This window comes from Podarcis pityusensis (genome assembly GCF_964106645.2).
Source record: "Podarcis pityusensis genome assembly, chromosome: 10".
Classification (NCBI taxonomy): Eukaryota; Metazoa; Chordata; class Lepidosauria; order Squamata; family Lacertidae; genus Podarcis; species Podarcis pityusensis.
Window position 1 is genome coordinate 22610421 of NC_138035.1, and position 24648 is coordinate 22635068.

The window sequence follows — 24648 nt, forward strand, 5'->3', positions numbered from 1 at the left end:
TGTTTCTTAAAATGAAAGTTGAGATTCTGTGACCAAGCAAAAAATACAAGTACTCTTAACCTACATATGGCCTGGAGAATGCATGTCAGCGCGCCCAACTCCAAGCTGCTAAGCCGCCTCAAATGCTACCATTAAGCTTTTGACCCTTCTATAGATCTTGCCAAGATAGGAAAGCTATCTAAATTGTAATCATATTGTTTAAAATTCAGCCTAGATGCTGGGCACTGGGCCAGGCAATGGATTAGCCGCTGCCACAAGATAAAGTTTGAGGCAGATTTATATGCCGGATTGTCCTTGGGGTTTCTTTCCTTTATAAACTAACCTGGCTATTTCAGAATCTTTTGTGTCTGGAGGCATGTGGCTCTCCGCTAGATGTCATCAGTACTGAACTTGTAGGAAGAAATGATTATAATTCCCTGTAAAGGTCAGCAAGAAAATTCAACCAGCATTTCATTTTAGAACCTGCTGTTCTGCTACCCTCTAATGCTTCCCCTGCTCTGCACAGTAACAGAAAAAAGAAGTCATGTGTATTTTGATGTTACACACATATCCGCCAATTTTGATTTATGCATCAGATTAGGGCCACATTCACATTATACATTTAAAGCAGTGCCATACCACTTTAAACAGTCATGGTTTCCCCAAAGAATTCTGGGAGTTGTAGTCTGTTAAGGGGGCTAGGAGTTGTCAGGAGACTCTTATTTCTCTCCCATATAGGGTTGGCATGTGTCCTCTTTTTCCAGGACATGTCCTCTTTTTCAGGATTAAAATTTCTGTCTGGGCAGTTTTTTTTTAATTTGGCAAAATGCTTGGGATTTTTGGTTTGGTTTTTTTGTTTACAGTAACCCAAGAATTTTTTTTTAGTGCATTAGACTCAGATCTAAGGCACCCGGCAAAACTAGTTAGCAGCAGAGAATCACAACAGAGCAGCATCTTAAACTAGTGTCATACTGTAGAAATCCCTTCTCTTGTGGCTGAACTAAAATGACGCTGACTCTGCTACAAGATCTTGGAGAAGAAGTCTGGAAGGGCAAGAGTTAACATTCCCCTGCCCTTAAGGAGAGTCCATATGTACATGTTAAACAGTTTAATTGTTCTGTGCACACTTATGTTCACAAAGATGTGAACATGAGCCCAAATACTTTCATGTGGCAAGTGAGCGAGCAATATGTATTATTATTATTATTATTATTATTATTATTATTTTGTTGAAAGTTAAGAACATTGCTACTAGCAATATATCGCAGCTTCTATAGCCTACATGTAGTAGAGGTATTTAAAACGACAGTCGTCATAGCGATCCATAGTTAAAAGTAGAAGTTGGCAAATGTGTCCGCGCTTTTGCTCTTCAAAATATGGCTACCCTACTCCCAGAGCTACAATTCACAGAGTAGTTTAACAAACCAATCCCTTTTCCTAGAGAACTCTGGTGTTTTAGATGAATGGTGTGAATGTGGCCAAAGTCATCTCCAGACCACAAAAGCTTCTGCTACAGTAAATGTGTTATGGTGCAGCAGAATGAATATGCAATAAGGGTCCCTGTGTATCAAACAAAAAGAGCAAAAAGACCTTGAAAAATGAAAATATACTTGTAATGTACTCCTGAAAAGGACAAATATGACAATGAAAAATAGCACTGAAACTAAAACCGGTTGTTCCATAGCATTATTTTTCATTGTCCTAGTATTATTAATGTTTATTGTGCAGGTTTTTAAATTACAAGTACATTTTCATATTGGTGGGTCTTTATGCCGATTGTGTTTAAAATGCCAGGGGTCTCTTTGCTCTTGGTGCAAGAAAGTAATGCAGATCACCCCTTTGGATTCATAGGATTCCTTATGAAATGGCTTTCCTACATGGATACCAATCCACTTCCTCCTGGACTCAGAAAAAGAAGGACACGTGACCAAAAAGAAAAACCACCCCAAAGGAAATCTGACTCTTGCATAATCTGTCCATCCCGATTCTACCCAGTGAGGATTTCTGGGTAACACAAAAACTTGCAGATGTAAAATAATAGCAGAGAGCCCTTTGGGCAGTAGAAAGGCCAGTCATTTAATTTGTGGAACAAGCTTCCATAACCAGGAGCCTAATTCATCACATTGCATTCAGTGCATTTCTGAACAACAAAAACATTCAGGTAACAAATGTTGCAGGTTCCTGGAGACATTGCTTTCCCCTGCAAACCAGTATGGTTGCTCTTCTAGAATTTATCACTACTAAAAGATTCTTCACATTTTCTTTTCTTTTTGCAGGAGTAGGGGTAGTTTATGATGGATGGAGAATTATTGCTATGGTGAAAAGACCTGACATTAGCCTTACAGGTCAAAATGTCATATACAGTAATATTATGCAAGTGAATAACAGGGACTTTTGCCTAAGCTTGTTCCCTGGCACAAATATCCCAGCAGGTGGCACCATCTTACCTTATCTAACTGTTCCATGCATGCATTGTGGACGACAATCTTACAAGCAGCACATTTTCTTCGAAGAGCTGATTTCTGAAATATATATAGTACCCATATGCTCATCAATATAGCAGGAGATAATACGGTGCAAACGTTTTTCTTGCTCTTCCACGCTCCCTCCCACTTTTCTTCTTGTCATGTATTCAAGATTTTCTGCTCCTGGTTGACAGTATGCAATTGGACAATGTGCTTTGTTGTCAAAATAATAAAACTTCTACCCTGTCTATTCGCTTCCAAATGCAACTTGCTCAGTAGATAGGCAAGAAACATGCGGGTTATAAATAAAAGCACTCGTAAACATTGAATTGCCAAGATGTTTGGAACGAATAGTAAAAGGTTTCAATTGGTGGTTAGAAAGCAGCTTACCAAAGAGAGTATACAGGCAGGAGTAGCTTGGGAAACGGGATGGAGCAGCTACACTAGCTTTCCAACAGGTGGGTCTCTGTTGCTTAATAGGAGTGAGAAGGGAAGAGGCAAAGTGGTGGGGAAGTCAGTGAAGTGCAAATACACCAGCAGAGCCAATCTGGCATTCCTGCTGGTGTGTTTGCACTGTACTGGCATCCCCACTCCCAAAACCACACCCACCTTCCCATCAGCTGGCATCTCTGGGGTTCAGTCTTACTGGCTGCTGATTCACCAGCATGTTCCTTGGAGAGAATGCCTTGTCAAAGCAGCCCCTTTCAGCCAGCAAGAGTGATTCCTGCACAGCTGAGTGCTGCTTCCCAGGCTTGTAATCCAAAGCATCATGTTGAAGGAGGTGGTGTTATACAAACAGTTTCCTACTGTATGTGCAGGGATCATGCAGATCATACATGAAACAATTATGCCGTTATTCCTCTGTGCATTGAGTGAACACATACAGAAGGGAGCAGTGTCAATACAGCAGGCTATACAACTATACACATTCACTGAATACTTAAATGGATGTACCCTTCCATCCCTGAGTCTGTTCACACAGCTAGGGCCATATGAACACTGGGGTAGAAATTATGGGAGAAAAGGAACACTTACAGAGAACTTGACCTGGCAGCTCTCCTCCCCCAGGTAGCACAGGTCCCCAGAAACGTTTGTCTCTAGCCAGAGATGTTCGCCATTCACTGCATTTTCCTGAGAAAATGAAAATGTTTTTTCATTCATTCAGTTAGCTACTCAGAGGGATGGGGAAAAGCAATCTTCTGTATTGTCATTATCAGTAATGTTTAATAGCAAGAAGACCCAAGGTAAACATTTAAGGAGCTGCCTTCAAATTATAGACCAGATTCTCCCTGATACAGGGTTTTACAAAGCAAACCTATGCATGCTTACCTGGAGTAAGCCCTCTTGGACTCAATGGTTCTTACTTCTGAATAAACTTTGAAAAGCATATTAAAATAGAGGCGTCTCCCTTACTTTATCAAGATCAGCTGTAAGTCTGATGCAGTTTGGGGATTTTTTGATATTTGCTTGATCATTTATTACATTTTTCAATCTGCTTTTCAAAATGCAAAAAAGCTGCAGTGACAACCAAAAAGCACATCTTTTAACAAAAATATAAAACATTCAAGACACATTGAAAGCCATATCCCATCCACAAGGGTGAAAACTATGTTCTGTGCACAAGGTTCGTGTCTGGACTGTAAAGGTAAAGGGACCCCTGACCATTAGATCCAGTCGTGGCTGATTCTCGGGTTGCGGCGCTCATCTCACTTTATTGGCCGAGGGAGCCGGCGTACAGCTTCCGGGTCATGTGGCCAGCATGCCTAAGCTGCTTCTGGCGAACCAGAGCAGCACATGGAAACACCATTTACCTTCCCGCCGGAATGGTACCCATTTATCTACTTGCACTTTGACATGCTTTCAAACTGCTAGGTTGGCAGGAGCAGGGACCGAGCAATGGGAGCTCACCCCATGGCGGGGATTCGAACCGCCAACCTTCTGATCAGCAAGTCCTAGGCTCTGTGGTTTAACTCACAGCGCCACCCGCGTCCCGTCTGGACTTTACCAGTGTGGAAAAAGCCCAGTGTTCTTTTATTTAACACATTCCCCACTTCTCTTCATGAAGCATAACTTTAGAACTATCAACAGATAGTTCCCTCTGCCCAACATCCTTTGACACATTCATATTGCATATTTCAATTTCTCAAAGGTTTTCTTTTTTAAAAATAATAATAATATTTATTAGTAGTTTCAGAATTATAAGAAGAAGAAAAAAAGAAACATTAAAAAACAACACTATAATACATAAAAAGAAAAGAAAAAACACAAAAACCAATACAACGATACAACAAAAAGATAAAAAGAAAAAAGAAAACAACACAGATCCCAAATTACATATCTAAAACTTCCATTTGCTTATTTCATTGACTTCCTCACACCTCCCTTTTTGTATTCTAGTTTAATTAGTTATTTCGCAAATTCTTTCCATCTTTCTCAATTTTTGTTAAAAAAATTATCCTAACCTAATTTAACCTAATAATTAGCTCAACAAATCCTTTCCATCTTTCCCCATATTCTATTATTCAAATTACCTTAATTTATTTAACCTTATCTTACCCTAAAATACCTTAAAGCTTGAATCTTAGTTATCAAATATACATTACTCCTGATATTATTTCTGCTAAAGTCATATAGTTTCATTCCAACATTTTCCCTAATATTCATTAATTTTTAGCCAATTCCCTAAATAGAAAGTTTTCTTTATAAATTTTCTTCCAATCTTCATCCAACGTCCCTTCTTCCTGGTCTCGGATCGTGTCAGTCCTTACTGTCCATTCCATCTAGTCCATCAACCTGGAAGCCTTATGTCCGAGGCCCTTAAGTCTCTTCCATGTCCCTTCTGCAATTCTTCTTCTTCTTGTTTATACTTGCCCTTTTCCTTGTCTTTTGTTGGTCTCTTTCTTAGTTTCTTTCCTTTTTCATTGAGGAGTAGGCCTCTGGGGGATTCCAAGCCAAAATTGTCTCCATCTCCCTTCATCAAGCCCGCCCATTCCCCACAGTCCTCGATATAGTCCAAAAAGTATTTAAAAACATATTCCAAGGTCTCTCCAAGGTTAGAAACCTCCTCAGGTCCAGACTCCCCCTGGCCCACTCCAACGTCCATCTTCAATAACAGTGGCTCATGCTCCTGTAGGGCCTCGGGACTCTCCATTTGTATTATTTGGGGTGCAACCGCATCCTCCTCCATTATCTTCTGCACTTGCCCAGTCAGTACAGATTCATGAGTTGGTCCCTGAATAATTTCTGTATCAATATTCCCTGTTTGTCCACAGTTATTAACCACAACAGTCAAATCCATTTTCTCATTCATCAAGTCCATCTTCTCATGCATTTGTTCCAGCAAGGCACTTGTCTTGCATAAGGCAAGCACCCAGTCTTCCTCCCAGCTCATCTTTAGTCAAGGTCAGAAAAGACTGTTCCCACGGTCTTAATCTCACATCTGTTGAGCCCTCAAATGTACTGCAGCAACAATTTGACAAGCTCCCTCTAGAGGAGGCAATTTCTATTTGTATCCATTTTTTTTAGGCAAGTCCAACAAAGGAAAGTTACTTTAGTTTTTCAGATAATTTTCAGATATTTTGTTTCTTTAAGATGCAAAAGCAACATTGGAATCAGCTTGTTTCTCTTCTTTAGCTATCTGTCAAAATATTCCATTCACAGTCAATGAACCTCTCCAACGATTTCTGTCTCTGACACCCCGTTCCCAGGTTAGAGACGGTGGAAGCTTATCCTTCTTCACTCCCTTTCCTGCTAGGGTTGAACAAAGTCCCCCCCCCCTTTTCTCCTGCTTCCAAGGGGGTTTCAGTAATTCTGAATGAAGGAAATTTAGACTTTTTTGACAGCTTTCCAGGCTTTAGCTTACAGGGTTTTTGCTTTACTCTATATACAAAAAGCAGAAGGCAGACTTCCTGTTTTGAACCTTCCTGCTTCGATACCAAATTAAGAAATTTCTTGATCCAATTTTCCGTTTCTACTCATGGGTACTTGTTTTAAATCCAATTGTCCACAGGAAAAAGTCAGCGCTCTCCGGCAATGGCTGTGCGGCTTCACTCCATGAAAGTAGCAGTCAGTTCGCAGCACCGCGCTTCTCACCCCACTTCGCTCCGGAGCCGCTAAATGGGATTTCCTGCGAGTAGGGGGGCACTCCTGGTGCCCTGCCGAACCCCACGTTCCCAGGCTTCCTCCGCCTGGGATTTCTAGCGGGTCCCCACCTTCGCCGCGGCGGGAAGACCCAGTTTCCACGGAGCCCGTTCCTCCGGACGGAGGAACTCCGCCATTCACCGATGGCGCTGACCCGGAAGTCCAATTTCTCAAAGGTTTTCTTCCCTGCTAAACAGAATTTCATTTTCCCACTTCATTCTCAGGGCACCGCAGAGTATCTTTAGGATTGTTCTGTGTATGAGGTTAAGTTTACTTCTTGTTGCCAGGTGGCCAGGGGCAACATGTGCTTTTTTCTTTCCAGTAAATATTTCTTCTGCACTTTGCAGCCATGATGCATCATGAAGTCTTCCTCCAGGCTTTAATTGAAGCATAGACACCTGTGAAGGCTGCAGAGCCTTTGGGTGAGATGGTGTGTTGAATGAATGAAAGAAGATTCACAAACACCCCTTGAGCACATCAAAGGTAAGTAAGGTAATTATGACAAAAAATCCTGCACCCATCTATGAGAATTTCACCCAACATTTTATCGACTTTGATTATGTTTGAATGCAAATGCTTTCCCTCATCAATTGATGGGAAATGATAGAAGAAGAAGAAGAGGAGGAGGAGGAGGAGGAGGAGGAGGAGGAGATTTTTCAGCACAGCACTAGTTATTATATATATATATATATATATATATATATATATATATATACACACACATCAATCATTCCAGCATTCATGGGCTCACTTTCTGTTTGTCCCACTCTGCATCCCATAAGGCCCAGAGAGCATCATTGCCTGTCCTGCTCAAACAGAAGGAAGACACCAACCAACTGTGCTAGTCATAAGGAATGTATCAATATGTCTACTAGTTTTTATCTGATAACTATCCATTACTTGCTTTTAGGACCACAAAAGCCACTATTTATAATAAAACTCAAGAGAAAAGAGACATTTTAGTTCAAACTTTCCCATCTTTGCAGACCCAAAAGGCAGATCAGAAAGCATGAAATGCCAAAACCATGTATAAAATCTGAATGTAGGGTTGAATTCATGGGTAGACATTATTTGCCAAAGGCATTACATGGTACTTTTTTGAAATGTGCTATGGGGATTGCTAATGGTCAGAAGCAGTTAAGGCTTTTGTTCTTCACATTTGACAGGTGGCGCCTCCAACAAGTCTGTGCTTCAAGATTTTTGTGTGCATCTATAGACTGGCCTTCCCCACCTTGGTACCCTCCAGACATTTTGGACCATCCTTGCTAGAACGTTTAGAGTTTTAGTCCCAAACATCTGGAGAGCATCAGGCTAGAGAAGGATGATCTATAGATGGTGGCTTCTTGATTCCTTTTGGCTGATGAGGGAGAAGGTGCCTACACAGTGTCTCTGAAGAACATTCCATGGTCACCTGAGCTTTCTTTGGAACCTAGGTCCCAGGGTATGGTCTGAAGGCACATGAAGCTACCACAAAGCCACCTGGAGTGGTTTAATGGCAGAATGGGTGACCACCTTGGAATTACATGTTCCCAGGTAGGTTCCAAGACTGGAGGGAAAGTGAGCTATAACTAACTAATATTAAGCTGAGGATATTTATTTTCAAACAATCACAACCCAGAATAATATTAATGCAGCTTAAAGGGGACTCCAGCTTCCTTCCTTCCATAATACCAGCTTAATTTCAAACAAAAAAATTATGATGTTCTGCTTTAGGCAAAGAGAATCCAGAACTGCAACATGATACAAAATGCATTGATCACGCCTAATAGTTTGGCTTCTGCACTGCAAAAAAAAAGTCATGAGCAATATTGGTCCTTTCCAACCAGATGGTGTCCAACAGCAGATTACTTTCAATTAACTGCACAGCTTTGTGTCTTTCTAAATCATTTTCAATATACTGATAGTTTCAGTGTGCTGAAAGAGGAATTTATCTTACTATAAAAGTAGCTCATTAAAGAAATGGGGCAGACTAGTGAGGAAAAGGACAAATTCTTACTCCATTTCAGCAAATCCTTTAACTTGCTCTGTGAAGTAGCTTTTTCCAAAACAACATTATTTAAACTATATATGGGGGGGGGGGGGTCCCAGAAAAACGTATTGCAACCAGGCCATCAAATCTATATTTTAAAGAGAAGATTTAAAACAATATTTACTTTGAAAAGAGTCTGTCTGCCTTTCCTTATTCTAGTGCACATCATTTCCTCATTACATCCCTAGCTAGATTTTTTTCTAAAGGTAAGCATGGCCTATTTCTACAATCCAGTTGGGAAGACATCTCGTTTCTCTTCATGAAGATGTCCTTGAAAAGGTGAGAGCACTGGATTCTCAATTGCCCTTGTAAATTACACCACCATTCCCACGAGAGGAAACGTAAAAGGGTGCTTCGTCAAGAGCCTATTATGTTGGTCCTCCGCAGTCAAATATAGCTTCCTAGGCCACTGAAGGTACAATTTAAATTGTGCTATTTTTTTCAGCCAACAGACCTATCAAGGCTTAAACTTAGAAACTGTCGTATTTCCTTATGTCCTGTCATGATCCCTGTGATCAGCCAAGAGTGACCTCTCAGTCAGAATATCCATTGTAATATTCACCTGAATGGCAAAGAAAGACAGCAGAGAGAGGCAAGTTTATCTTTACTACTTCCACCAATTGACATCCAGGAGGGATGTTACAGTTGCCCCCTATCTGAACAAGCTATATTCCCCAGATATATAGCTTTCTTCTTTAAAAACAGCCTCTAGTCCTTGTACAACCCAAGATTATGAAGCTGAGCCTGTGAGCAAGGTTCTCTTCATTCATTTTGGGATAAGCCAGACTGTTCCAGGCTTTTAACATTTATATTTATCTCCCCTTCCCTCCCAGGAGTTCAGTCTAGAACACCTCCCCATTCCCCATTTTATGCTAAGAGCAATGCTGTGAGGTAGGTCAGGTTGAGAGATGGCAATGGGCCCAAGGGCACCCAGGGAGTGAAGATTTAAACACTGGTATTCCAGGTCTTAGTTCAACACACTGTAACAATTACATCACACGGATGCTCTCTCTTTCTCTCATTTTAGTTAATGAATGAGGTCACAGCAATTACTGACATTTAGGAAAGCAGATCTACACAATTAGACAAAGGCAGTGTGTGCACTCCCATTTATTTTGCATCAATTCACACTCACTGCTAGTATGGAAAACGGTGTGCAGTGGACGCTCGGGTTGCGAACGTGATCCGTGTGGGATGCACGTTTGCAACCCGCAGTGTCTGCAACCCACAGTGGTGCGTCTGCGCACGCACGGGTTGCAATTTGGCGCTTCTGTGCATGCGCAAAACGCGACCGCCGAAACCCGGAAGTAACCCGTTCCGGTACTTCCGGGTTTCGGCAGTCCATAACTTGAAAAAACGCAACCTGAAGCATCTGTAACCCGAGGTATGAGTGTACACACTATGTTAGACCCAGTCCATATCCTGTATCTGTCCTGTAATTTATTATGAAGTACTACTTTTTCATGCCTTTCTTGCTTTGATCTGAACAGAATAAAAGAATGACCTAACTGTGCTTTAAGCAGGTCAAATGCCATCCAACATTTTGGGAGAGCAAATTGGCGCACACACCCTGCACCATCCCACCACTCCTGTCATTCGCCTGTTCACACCCACCTCCGATACCGCCCACCAGCTCACCCCATCTCTCAAGCACCTGTCTACTCCCTCCCTCACCATCCCCCCTCCTGGCCACTTGCCAGTTGCCATTGCCCACCAACCCTTCACCTCTGCCACTGCTGCCTCGGCCAACACTATCCTGGCCTCGGGTGAAGCCACTGCAGCCTTGGGGGAGGCTGGCAAAGCTGGCACATCCTCAGGTGAAGCCAGTGCGGCCAGCCCAACCGACACCAGCATAATTCCAGAAGCCAGCTTCCAGAAGTGTTGTGACGGAAGGAGGAAGAAGAGTGGCAACGTGTGGGGGCAAGGTAGGTCTCCTTTTTTTTTTTTTTTTTTTGGTCCCACACCCTGGTGTGAGCCAACTGACTCACACCACAGGGCAGGATGTAAAAACGCCCATCTTTTGGTCCTGTGCTTTTGTCAGTCCAGGGTGTCCTGCTTAAAATGGGACAACTGCACAATATGTAATGTGTGAAAATTCAAAGGGAAGGATACAGGGACACACCCTTTGCCCACAGAAGACTATTGTTGGTTCGTTTTAAGTCTTCCTTGGTGGAGAAGTGATTGCCAATAGGGAAAAAAATTAGGTATCCAGGATCTTAGAGTAGCTGTGATTGGACAAAAGCTGCCCCTACCTGGCTCCCAAATGCAAAGGTATCAGCAAAGAAAGGAGACTAACTCACCTATTATACCCTGTCTACATAAAGAAGACATTCTAGAGGTTTCCTGCCATGCAACACTCTTGGCAGTCTTTAATCATTCAAACACCAACCTACAGTTATTTGAACTCTGTCTACTAGAAATGTCAACCAAGCTATTATTTGCGCCAAGGACACAACAGTACTAAATATCCAGAACAAAAAAGAAAAACCTACACTCCATTCTAGTGCCATTCTGAGCTCCTTCACTGGGCCGTTGGTGATGGCAATGTTGAGGTTTTGAACGGGAGCCAAATGCTGAAGGCCGGATCTGGAAATTGCTTTCCTGCAAGAAGAAAAAAGAAGAAGGAAGCTATATAACTGAAGCTATCATTCCAGATTATTTCATTTTATCCTTATTAATCTATACATAGGAAACCAAGGATTGTACAGTTGAATAATTTGTTTTTCCACAAACAGTGTAGGGAATGACTCTTCCATGGATTCTGTGTGTCTTCCTTCTGGATAGGCTGCACAGGATTGCACTGCTCAACCCTTTCCATACATTCAGTATCTGTGAATGGTGGTGGGGTGGGAGGTGGAGAGCTACTGGTGTACTAATGGATCTGTGATCTGGACCTGCTTCCATCCACTCTGGGAAAATCCCAGATCAATCCAAATTGGCCTGATTTGGTCTGGGATCTTTGATTTGCCCAATGCCAGTGCACATCCCTTACAGACACAATAGCAGTGTTTCAGGGAAATGGAATAATGATTCATTTCATAACTACCATTCAGTAAAATAAAACATTCAATTAAAAGAAAAAACATTTCAGCCAAGAGCAAGAAACTAAAAATAGTTACAATAACTATGAACAAACAATATAGCAATGAACAATATACAATGAACACTTATAACACAATGTGTGTATTTAAATATAAAGATACACAGAGACACATCTTCTCTATTTTCTGCAATAGGCTTTAGCTAGGCTGATGTTCCAGCTCACCCACAATATGAACCTGAAACATTTTCTACTTCTCTTGGCTTAAAAGAGATAAATGTGACTTCCTGAAAATGCTACAAGTGCCGTTGGGTGGAGCGTCACCCAAAGGCACTTCCAACATAGCTAGGATGGAAAGACAAACAATCCCAAGGCCAGTAACTGCAGCCTCAACCTCTAACCTCTCTTGTGGATATTCAGCATGTTCACATTACTCACGCCAAGGCTCTCTGTATCCCTGCACCCATCCTGTTCTATTTATGTATTGCAATGATGCAAATGCCTGTCGCCTGTTTCTTCTTCTCTTTCTGTACTTCTAACTCAGGCGTTGCCAACATGATACTCTGATGATGCTGTTGGACTCCAACTCCTTTCCAAGCCCCAGCCAACACAGCCGATGGTCCAGGATGATGGGAGCTGTAGTCCAACAACATCTGGAAGGCAACATGCTGGCTATTCTGATCTAGAATATGTCGTTGACAGTCTTGCACTGCTAGTGGAAGCCCATGCAAGGACTTCTACTAGTGCAACCAATGCTTCCCTCATCCCACCCCACCCCACCATCCTCTACCTGCACCCCAAATGGGCTCAGTCAGGAGAACCTTCAGAACAGGGGAGGGGAGAGCTTGTTCCATCAGGAAAGCAGAAAGCCTTGCGCTGATGGAGTTATCTCCTTAGCCCTGTGCTGAATCCCTCCCACTGTGCCCAAGCAGAATTAATGCGTACTTGATGCGCACAGTACAAAATGCCCTTCTCTCCACTGTTGAAACAATTCTTTAAGTCCAGCTGCGTAAGACGGGTCCTTCGCTGTCTAATAACAACATTGCCTTCCCATTACAATGGATGGTTTTGAATTATCTTTTTGGTTGCAAGTAACTGGGAAATCAAGACGCAAGAAAGCTCTGAGATTGCACTCACCAAGAGAGGGCAGACAGAGCCAATTTATACATTATGAATTGGCCCTGAAATGTGCCACTAACACATGAGGAGTGTGCAGAGAGAGGCAGAAGTAATAGCAGAAATTCCCTGACCCTTCATGTGCCCCATGCATGGAAGGGGGTTTCCTTCTTGCGCAAAACACTATGTGCACGCCCAGAATGGACCAGCAAATAGTTACATGAACAGTTAATTTACAGTTAATTTTTGCACTTATCCAAACTGATTCTTCCTGTGTTCATTGGACCATTCTAAACAAGCAGGGGGAGAGGATACCCACCCAACATATTTCTCTCCTCAGTACTGGCCCAGGAAAGTTTGCTGCCTGAAGCGGAAGTCTAAAAGGCATCCCCACCACCACCATGGCAAATATTTTAAAACAAGGTCTGGGAACGATTTTCAGTCCAAAGGTTACATTGCCTCATGAGCAGCCTTTCAGAGCCCACACAGCACTCCTCCTTCCAAGCAAGCAAAACAGTTAAAGGACACTCTCCAGCCAAGTAAAAAGGCGTGTGCAGAATCAGGCCAGTGAGGGGTGTGACAGGAGTGTAACCTAGGCTGAGCCCTGTGGGACAGGTAGCAAGGCCTGGGAGGCTACATTTGACTCCCAATTCTGAGGTTTCCCAACCCTGCTTTAAAAGGTCTTACCACACCCTACACCTTATATCTAACTTATGGGGTACAAAAGGTGATACAGGTGGTAGCCATTTTAGGCATGTCCAATTGACGCTTGACCACTGACGCCCAGGTCCTTTGGGACCCAGAAGAGTGGGAATGGGGGCAGAAAGGGGTGGGGCAGGAGCTGAATAGGGTGGGATAGGGTGGGCTTATGCATGCCCTGTCAATGCGTGTAGGGGCCCAGAACAGAACCCCCTTACAAAATGGTCGCTGCCTGTATATAAATATATCTACAAATAAATAAACTCTCCCTTTTCTTTCATGGTGCCAAGTGAAACAGATTTCATCCCCTTGCTGTGCAAAAGCCCTATCCTTCTCTTCTTTGCTTTCTTGTTTTGAACAACCAAGGTCAAACATACGTGATGTCTCTTAATGGGGACATATGACTCCCTCTCAGTTCCATTTCTTTAAAACAGGGGTGACAAAGACAGTGCCCTCAAGACAGGTTTGCTGGACTACAAGTCCCCTCATGCCTGATCATTGCTCATGCTGGCTAGGACCGAGGGCTTACCCTCCAATATTTCTCCCATGAAAACAGAGATGTCCCATTCCATAATAATAATGTTACTATTTACACCCCACAAATCTTACTGGGTTGCCCCAGCCACTCTGGGAAGCTTCCAACATATATAAAAACATAATAAAACATTAAACATTAAGGGGGCAACCCTTCCCTAGACAGGATTGCCTTCAGACAGCTTGGGGGTTGGATAACTCCATACCATCCAACATTTCTCCAATGAAAATAGGGACATCCTAAGGAAAAGTGGGACATTCCAGGATCAAATCAGAAACCGGGATGGCTTCTCTAAATCAGGGAATTGTAAGGGTCTGATGGGAATTGTAGTCCACCATTATTCCTGGAGTTTATATAATTTGGTATTTGAATGGTTGGTATTAGGAATTGTATTATAATTTGGCATCGATATAATGAGGCTATTATTGGATTATTGGAATATAAAAATTATTATTTAAAAAAACCACAACATCATTATTTCTGGAGAGCATCACGTTGGCTACCCTTGGTCTAGATTAAAACGTTAGCTGCCACTCTGACAAACAAGCAAACGAAAAGGCTAATAAGCAGTACTTCTGTCTTGGCAACAGAAAGCAATGCAGCAGAACTTGTGATTGACAAACAGAACCCCATTCCAACTGTATGTCATAAGGCCTAAGCATTCTAACAGTGCCTCCTCCCCCCCCAAAGAAAAACAAGCAGGTTTTCTTTCACAATAGCATTCCAGTAATACAATAGCTATTTACAAATGGCCATCTGTCAGGGCTTTTTTAGCTGTGATTCCTGCTTTGCAGGGTCTTGGACTAGGTGGTCCTTGGGATCTCTTCCAATCCGACAATTCTATGAAATTGTATAAATCTCTCAAACTAGGTAGCACTAAAGGTCAGGAGTTCCAGGGCATGCACAAAAAGCCAGATTGAGAGAGAAAGAGGCACTCGTTAAATAACACATTTCCAAATATATTTCTTTGCCACCTCATTATCATCCAGCTGGCTTTCTGTACTACAGTATGTCAGAGAAATGTCTGCTTTATTAGCAATGTTCTAGCACACCAGCCCAGTAGAGACATCACCTTGCCAACAAAGGTCTGTATAGTAAAAACTATGGTTTTCCCAGTAGTGATGTATGGAAGTGAAAGCTGGACCATAAAGAAGGCTGATCGCCGAAGAATTGATGCTTTTGAATTATGGTGCTGGAGGAGACTCTTGAGAGTCCCATGGACTGCAAGAAGATCAAACCTCTCCATTCTTAAGGAAATCAGCCCTGAGTGCTCACTGGAAGGACAGATCCTGAAGCTGAGGCTCCAATACTTTGGCCACCTCATGAGAAGAGAAGACTCCCTGGAAAAGACCCTGATGTTGGGAAATATGGAGGGCACAAGGAGAAGGGGACGACAGAGGATGAGATGGTTGGATGGTGTTCACGAAGCTACCAGAATGAGTTTGACCAAACTGCGGGAGGCAGTGGAAGACAGAAGTGCCTGGCGTGCTCTGGTCCATGGGGTCACAAAGAGCCAGACACGACTAAATGACTAAACAACAACAAAGCACACCAGCCCACTTTGGATGAAACAATAAACTGTAGCTGGTCATTATGAGAATCCTTTGGATCATTTCATGGGTGGGCTTCCTACTTGCTCTCCCTTCTCTTCTTCCTCTCATGATGTAAGCAGATGTAAAATTTCTGGTTATGGTTTGGCGCAAGTATTTTTCCCTTTTCATCCAAATACAGGGAACTATGGTTTGTACAAACCATAGTTAAATAACATACCAGGATGGAAACCCTCCACCTGTCGCCATTAGGGAGAGTTTGAATGTGCATTTCCTCCCTCTGTGACAATAATGACTATATTAGGGCTGTAACCCTTGATCAATTTTAGAGCAATTGACTACAAAACTTTTAAACTGACTAACAGGCCGTGCCTGATTAATGAAGCAACTTACATACTTACAGAAATTGCAGGTGCCTGCACTATCTTAGAAGGGCATTCCCCATGTACATATGTCATCTAAAAATATTCAGAACTATTGTTTTAGTTCTTTAAAAGTAGATGCAGAGTTAATCAAACAACTAAAACTAATTTAATTAGATGACTAAAAATGACCCTTAATTGGGTGAAACCATTACTATATATTGATTGCAGTAAGCCTTTAAGAAAAATCAATTACTCGATTCCAACCCCCATCATTCCTGGCTGTTGGCCTTGTTGGCTGTGACTGATGGAAGTACTGTAGTATCTAGACAGGTTCCCCACTCCCTGTTCTAAAGTGAGTTGTATTCAATTCTATTAATTAGCAGCCCTAGGGGACTGAATAACAGAAGGAAAATGATAAATAATAAAAGTGAATAATTAGCAAGGTAAATTCTGCAGCCAATATCATTCCCAGAATCATTGTTAAATGAATTACTGTGGCTGCGTTATTTGCCATAGCTCATCCAAAATCAAATCCTGAACTGGATTTCATGGGCATCCAAATGTCTACCCAGCCTCCAACAATAAACTATCAATGAACCATGGCCAGCTAAGGTAAACATGCCTGACGAATGGCTACAGATGGTCCTATGTCACACCTCAGATACAATTTCAGGTCAGGATTAGAAGTGGGTGAACTTCTTGTAACAATACCTCAACATTGGCTGAGACCTCTTGAAAGGTGATCTAGTGATGATGTACTTTCCAAGAGCACGCCTGGCTATGTTTCTCCAGAAACAACTTACGTAAATCTGCCAGGTAAGGATTTATGCTTCTGAATCAGGAGGTAAACAATGCTGGACTGTTATGGAAACATTTCTAAATCAATTTGTACTTTAAGACTTCCGGCTGAGATATGGGTTGCATGACAGCCTCAACAAAACAAAAAGGCTCCTTCAAATCCTTTGCTTTTCTGGCTACAGAATTGGGGATGGGCTCAGTAGAACTGCAGGAGGGAATAAAAGAAGTAAGAAATTTGATTCTGCAATGATTTTAGAATGTATTTCAATTAATTGACTGTGGCTTTATGTAAACTCTGCTATTTTTACTATTGTTAGCCGCTCTGAGCCCGGCTTTGGCTGGGGAGGGCAGGATATAAATAAATTATTATTATTATTATTATTATTATTATTATTATTATTTTGAATTTGCCAGTGTTACCCTCATGCTGACATCTTCTTGAAATAAATATTGGAGGGTGAAAATTCTGCTACCCCCAAGTTACCTGTTCCAGTGTGTGTGTGTGTGTGTGTGTGTGTGTATCTCAGAATAACTTCTGGAGTAATCTGGTGATTGCGAAATGTCCAAGAGCACTCTGCTTGCCCTAGCCTAAGGGTAGCCAATGCTATATCATAAGACTACAATTCCCATCATCCCTGACCATTGGCCATGTTAGATGATGCTAATAGGATTTGTTATCCAACAAAATCTGGAGTGCACCATGTTTGCTACCCATGCCCTAGCTCACAACAGCATGTTCCTGATATGTTGCTTCCTGTTGTGTCTCGACCTCTGTCCTAATGATGAATGACCTGGATCTAGCCTACTTGAGGGAGTTCTTCTCCTTATGGGAGATCACTCATTGATCCTTTTTAAAGGAACCACAGGGGAAGCTTGCTCTATGACCCTGTGCCACAAGAGGTGTCATCTGGGGTGGGGAAGGAGAAACAAAGAGAAGGACTTTGGATCCCCAATTTTATGGGATACTTTCTCGAGGAATCCTCAGACCTGAACTTTAGAAGCCTTTTTTCCTTACATGACTTCTGTTGTTGACTAATTTATAGACTTCTATTTTTATACAGTTATTAATAGTGAATGTGAACCAAAAAAAAAAAAGCCTCAAGAAAGCCAGGATATAAATATACTGGTGGCTGCTCTGGAGGTCAGATGTGGTCCCTGAGGACTTCAGCACATGAAGCAGTTGAACTTGAGGAAGGAGAGAGGACAACATGGTGAATACCAGTTTTGATTCCGTCTGGATCAAGATACAATGGTTTAAGCTCTACTTACAACCCACGATCAAACCATGGTTTGCAGTCCTAGCTTGCACTCTACTTACATTTGAACCCACTACATCTTTCTGGTCCACCTGCAATGTGGTTTAAGAAACCCCAGAAGTACTGAATTAAGGTGCAAGAGAAGAGAAAAAGAAAAGAGAGCACACAGACACTGTACTCGTTTTTAGTTGGGGGGGAAATGTGATCTGTCGTACAAAGATAATTTCACCTGACCTGGGCCAATAGCACCTCCATGATGGATGAGTTGTTGCTGTAGAATAAGGATGGGGAATCTGTGGCCCTGAAGATGTTGCTAGACTACAATGACCATCATCCGTATCCTACAGAAGAGCCTCTCAATGGGAAAACATGCAGAATTTCTATCACCTCTGCAAAAGGTGTTGACTCCCATTTGTGGAGTTGCATCTGTCTCCAATATTATTAACTGCCAGGAAAAAAATTGAAAACATTCATGTTCACCCAGGTATTTGATGACTGAAGAATACTGCTCTTGGCAACCTGGAGATCACTGAAAGAAGTAATGTTTTAAACTGTGTTTTAGAATATTTTAACTGTTTTAGAATACATCTATCTGTGGATACGTTTGCTGCCCTGACCTCCTTCAGGAGGAAGGGTGAGATATAAATTTACATACATACATACATACATACATACATACAAGGGATATGGCAAAAGGCAAAAGCAGAACCTGAAGTGGGAGGGAGGGGTGTAGTTATTATATTTGTATCCAGCCTTTATGACAAGTTGGGATTCATGGCGGCCTACCACAATTAAAAACATCAATTATAAAATGCAGAACAATAAAAGCAAACTAAGTAAAAATGATTAAAATACATTACAACATATCTGAAACCAGCAATTAAAATATAATTTACATTGACAGCAGCCTAGGGATCAGCATTAGTTTCCAAAGGCCTGTCTGGACAGGAAGGTCTTAGCCTGTCAATGGGAAGACAACAAGGAAGGAGTCAATGTAATTTCTCTTGGGAGAGAATTTCACAATACAGGAGCAGACACAGAAATGACACTCTCTCCTTTCACTACCAGCAGTGCTTCTGTTGCTGATGGGACCAAAAGAGAAGGGGCTCACCGGAGGACCTTAGCAGGTTCGTATGGATCTAAATGAGAGGTGGAGTGGAGTGCGAATTTAGTTCAATTTGGATTTTAATGTGAACCTACCTGATCTGCACTTCCAGTAACAATAAGTGAACCGAAACAAAACTCTTGAAATTTGCAAGTCTCTGAATTTTGCGACACAGTTTTCGAAACAAAAAAAATGTATACAAAAAGGCATGTATTGGGGGCATATATTATTAGTGAAACTAATGAGACATTATATTAGGGGAAATTATTTGCAAAAGGATGTTTATATTGGGGAAAATTCCATACGTTTTGAGGAATTTGCACTAAAATGCGGCCAATTTCTCATATCTTTAAAAAATAATTGCAAACCAATGAAGAAATTTGGAGAACTGAACTTAGGAATGGAGAAATGAGAAACCGAGAAAAACTTAAAGTGGTGGAATCATCCATCACTAGTCTGATTATAAATAGCACAAGTAGGAGTTAACATAATGTGGAAAAGAAAAAGGATATAGAGCCAATTGAGTAACTAACTGTATGAACATACTCAGCTCATATTGGTTTCATTTATTGGAGCAACTTATTTTCTTTTCAAGCTGAAGGATGACTTCTTCCACTGATGCCTCTCCTATTACAGTTGTGAGCAGTAGAGCAGACACCATACACAGGTGATCCCTTGACAAATGAGGCTGAGAAGAAAACAACTACATAAAGGATGCTATTCAGATCCTTTCCCATCATTGGTTAATACAGGTCAACTACAAGGAATCTACCTGCCTGCAGAGAAGGACTGAGCAGCCTGTATCCGTTTTGCCCATGCTCAGTCATAGGTCCATTCTTTTCCATTTTTTTGCAGCTTTCTTATAAAAGAATGCACAAAACTGCATTTAAATTGTGCATATTTTGTATGTACTTTTTACATAAAATACTTTTCAATGCATCCATCCATAGCATACACACTTTGCATGCATTTTGTAAATAAAATACATTATAAGAAAAGGTTAAAAAAAAAAAAAAGGAAAAGGACCCCTGGACGGTTAAGTCCAGTCAAAGGCGACTATAGGGTTGTGGCAGTCATCTCACTTTCAGGCCGAGGGAGCTGGCATTTGTCCACAGACAGCTTTCTGGATCATGTGGCCAGGATGACAAAACCGCTTCTGGCACAACAGAACACCATGATGGAAACCAGAGAGCATGGAAACGCTGTTTACCTTCCCGCCACAGCGGTACCTATTTATCTACTTGCACTGTTGTGCTTTCAAACTGCTGGGTGGGCAGAAGCTGGGACAGAGCAACTGGGAGCTCACTCCATCATGGGGATTCGAACTGCCAACCTTCTGATTGGCAAGCCCAAGAGGCTCAGTGGTTTTAGACCACAGCGCCACCTGCATCCCTTCTATAAGAGCACTTTCATGGAGGATAAGGAATGGTATTCAACTGCATTTTACTCAAAGCAGACCCATTGAAATCAATGAACCAACTTATTCATGTTGATTGCTTCAACAGTGGGACAGACACACTCAGGCAGTTGTGGACTCTCCTTCATGGAGGTTTTAAAGCAGAGGTTGGGTGGTCATCTGTCATGGATGCTTTAGTTGAGATTCCTGCATTGCAGGGGGTTGAGCTAGATGATCCTCAGGATTCTATGGTTTTAGTGGATCTGCTCGGAGTAAAGTTTAGTTGAATACTTGCCATGTTCTACCCCCAGTGTCAGAGGTAATACACCTCTTAAAGCAGCTGCTGGAAGTTGCAAATGGAGACGCATCAGGTTGGTCTGCTGTGAAAAGCAGACTCAGCAAATTCCACCGTCATCTGTTCACCTTTGTCTTTGCATAGAATTACAGTGTGAGAGAGATCTGACATTCTATATTCATACAACTGAGAAACCAATAAAAGAAAAACTAGCCCATGAGTAGGCAAACTAAGGCCCGGGGACTGGATCCGGCCCAATCGCCTTCTAAATCCAGCCCGCGGACAGTCCGGGAATCAGCGTATTTTTACATGAGTAGAAAGTGTCCTTTTATTTAAAATGCATCTCTGGGTTATTTGTGGGGCAGAGGAATTTGTTCATCCCCCCCCAAAAAAAAATAGTCCAGCCCCCCACAAGGTCTGAGGGACAGTGGACCGGCCCCCTGCTGAAAAAGTTTGCTGACCCCTGAACTAGCCAGTCATTGAGAACAAAAACTGATCACAGGCAACAACTGCCATTTTAACGGTCTTGCTACATTCCTTAACTTCACAAGCCCTTCAACATTTCTCTGACAAAAAATAGGAACATCCTATTCCATACCCTCCAACATTTCTCTGGTGATTTTCATTGACAAATTACTCAGAGCTCAACTTGTTACATCACAGGATCCACTGTTGATTCAATAAGGGCAGAGCTTGATTCTCTACCCTAAGCCTTGTTTTGATCAACCCTCTCCTAACACTCTGGGCATGTAGGAAATCCCATATAGCAACCCCCAAGGGAACTGCTTTGCATACAGAGCTGTGCCTGAGTCTCTAAGAGGCATAAAATGCAATTAGCCAACAGCATTAATCTCATTAAAATATCTCCCCGGGGGCATTAGTACTACCTATTTCAAAAAAGAAAAGAGTGTCTATTGCCCAGGTATTGAATGCATTTAGCAGACTACAATCCCTTTGGCTCATCTTGCAAAGTTCAGTCCAGTATCCAAGCTGGGTGCAAACGCACCCTCTTATTGACCCCTAAACATCTTCCATTTGAAAACTGTAGTTTCTCAGCTCAGCACTCAGAAGACTGACAAGAGGTTTGCCCATTAAGACATTTAAAATATCCATCAAACTGCAGTAATGATGTCCAGGGCAGAATTCTGGCTCATTTCTGCGTACCTAGTGGTTGTGAATCATAGAATCATAGATACATTGTGCCTCTTCCAGATGTTGTTGGAAACCAGCTCCCATCAGCCCCAGCTAGCATAATACGTAATAATGATGATGATGATGATGATAATAATTTTTTATTCGTACCCCGCCCTCCCCGGCCAGAGCCGGGCTCAGAGTGGCTAACATCATTTAAATAATACAATATGCATAAAAACAAGCAATCAATCTACAATCCTCAGGTTAAAATTGAAAGCGGTTAATACTCGCCAGGACCAACTGTTTCCACGGATATTATAAGGACCTGAGAGCGGGCTGGGAAACCTCCTTCGTGCTTGTTCTTATACACAGAGAAAATGAGTCAGACTGAACCCTGACCAAAGGCCTAGCGGAACAGCTCCGTCTTGCAGGCCCTGTGGAAGGATATCAAATCTCGCAGGGCCCTGGTCTCTTGTGAGAGAGCATTTCACCAGGCTGGGGCCACAGCCAAAAAGGCCCTGGCTCTGGTCAAGGCCAGTCTAATCTCCCTGGGGCCTGGAATCTTTAGGGTGTTGTTATTTGCAGACCGTAGGATCCTACGTGGGACATACCAAGAGAGGCGGTCCCATAGGTACAAGGGTCCTAGGCTGTATAGGACTTTAAAGGTTAAAACCAGCACCTTAAACCTGACCCTGTACTCCACCAGTGCAGCTGGTATAGCACTGGGTGAATGTGATCCCATGGTGAGGACCCTGTAAGAAGTCTCATCGCGGCATTCTGCACCCACTGGAGTTTCTGGGTCAGTTTCAAGGGCAGCCCCATGTAGAGTGAGTTACAATAATCAAGCCTGGAGGTGACCGCCGCATGGATCACAATGGCAAGGTCAGGGCGAGAGAGGTAAGGGACCAACTGCTTAGCTTGGTGGAGATGGAAAAATTCAGCCTTTGTTATAGCTGTAACCTGTGCCTCCATAGAAAAGGAGGCATTGAAGATTACATCCAAACTCTTGACGGAAGGCGTTGGCACTAATTGCAAGGGATGGGAATTGGTCCCCCAATCTCATATTGTCTTGACCTAGCCAAAGGACCTCAGTCTTCAAAGGATTTAACTTCAACTGGCTCCTATGCAGCCATCCAGCCATGATGGTCCCTGATGGCCAGGGAGGATGGGAGCTGTAGTACAACAACATCTGAAGAACACCATCTTGACTAGCCATGTACATGTTTCCCTCCGCTTGCAATGGAATGATTGATTTAACAAATGGCCGAGGTAAGAAAATGGATTTTCAGAAAGCACATGACTATTCCCTGATATTTTTCTCAATCTGCTAAATGGGGGGAAAGGATAGTGCTTCTGTTGTTGTTGTTGTTGTTGTTGTTGTTGTTGTTGTTGTTGTTGTTGTTTCAGTAGCATAATCCTTCCTATCTTTTCTTTCTTTCACCTGTGATTTCTTTCCAAGGGATACAATGAAGGGGACATGCAAGCACTCACTATCTGGGGCTAAGTAGAAAGAACTCTGGGTGGAGTAGGAAATGCAAATCCTTTAATGAAGGATGCTTCCCTACTTACATTGTAGGCATCAACATTTCTAATACTGCCTCAACTTCCTTAAAAAAACAAAACAGGACCATTTGGTCAAATCCTCCATGGATAACATCAATTTAAATTAACTGAAATCCTGTGCCATCATCTCTTTGTGAAACTGATATAAATAAAAGCTTACTTGAGCAGCACTTTGCCTTGATATTTGCTTTTTATAGTCCACCTTTCCTCCAAGGAGCTTGAGGTGGCATTTTTGGCTCTCCCCTTCTCCATGTTTTCTTCACAACAACCCTGCAATATAGGCTAGGCTGAGAGATGGTGACCCACCCAAGGGCACCCAACAAGCTTCACGGCTGAGTGGAGAGTCAAAGTCACCCAGTCAGCATTATAAAAGGTAAAGGGGACCCCTGACCATTAGGTCCAGTCGTGGCCGACTCTGGGGTTGCGGCGCTCATCTTGCTTTATTGGCCGAGGGAGCCGGCGTACAGCTTCTGGGTCATGTGGCCAGCATGACTAAGCCGCTTCTGGCGAACCAGAGCAGCGCATGGAAACACTGTTTACCTTCCCGCCAGAGCGGTACCTATTTATCTACTTGCACTTTTGTGCTTTCAAACTGCTAGGTTGGCAGGAGCAGGGACCGAGCAACGGGAGCTCACCCCGTCGCGGGGATTCGAACCGCCGACCTTCTGATCGGCAAGTCCTAGGCTCTGTGGTTTAACCCACAGCACCACCCGAGTCCCTTACAGCACCACCCATGTCCCTTAGTCAGCATTATGCCTGTGCAGAAATCTGAATTCTGACCTTCCCAGTCCGACGCTACTCACTATACCACACTGCCTAACCTAAATGCCTATTACATTTGTATTTTCTGTCCATAAACCAGTGTTTTCCCATGCAACCAAGTGTCCTACCATTTATGTAGGAAATGCTGTTTGGAAGCCAGAAGCTCCCCAATCTAATACCACCATAAGACCCATCCATATTTGAGAGATAGGGCTGGTTGCCATGACAACCGCAGCCATTTTCACAGCAGGATAGCATCATTAGACCTAAAGAGACTACAAGCATTACAGCTATCTATCTATGCACACAGAGAGAGGGGGGAGGATTGCAGACCCACCAGGGAAATCCCTGATTTAGAGGAGCCATCCGGTTTCTGATTTGATCCCAGAATGCCCTATTTTCACTGGAGGAATGTTGGAGG

General features: G+C 42.6%; 2 protein-coding genes across 10 annotated transcripts in view; both read right to left on the reverse strand.

The window, feature by feature from the left end:
* DGKI (diacylglycerol kinase iota) overlaps positions 1-24648 on the reverse strand; it is a 254537-nt gene that overhangs the window by 130568 nt on the left and 99321 nt on the right. For all 8 annotated transcript variants that reach the window (XM_081023972.1, XM_081023969.1, XM_081023975.1 and 5 more), the window contains exons 2-4: positions 11106-11214; positions 3480-3575; positions 2427-2501 (exon numbers count right to left, since the gene is read on the reverse strand). In XM_081023972.1, the coding sequence (XP_080880098.1) occupies positions 2427-2501; positions 3480-3575; positions 11106-11214 (280 nt within the window). The remainder of the gene's footprint in view (positions 1-2426; positions 2502-3479; positions 3576-11105; positions 11215-24648) is intronic.
* CREB3L2 (cAMP responsive element binding protein 3 like 2) overlaps positions 1-24648 on the reverse strand; it is a 275941-nt gene that overhangs the window by 74064 nt on the left and 177229 nt on the right. The gene's annotated exons all lie outside the window — the stretch shown is intronic.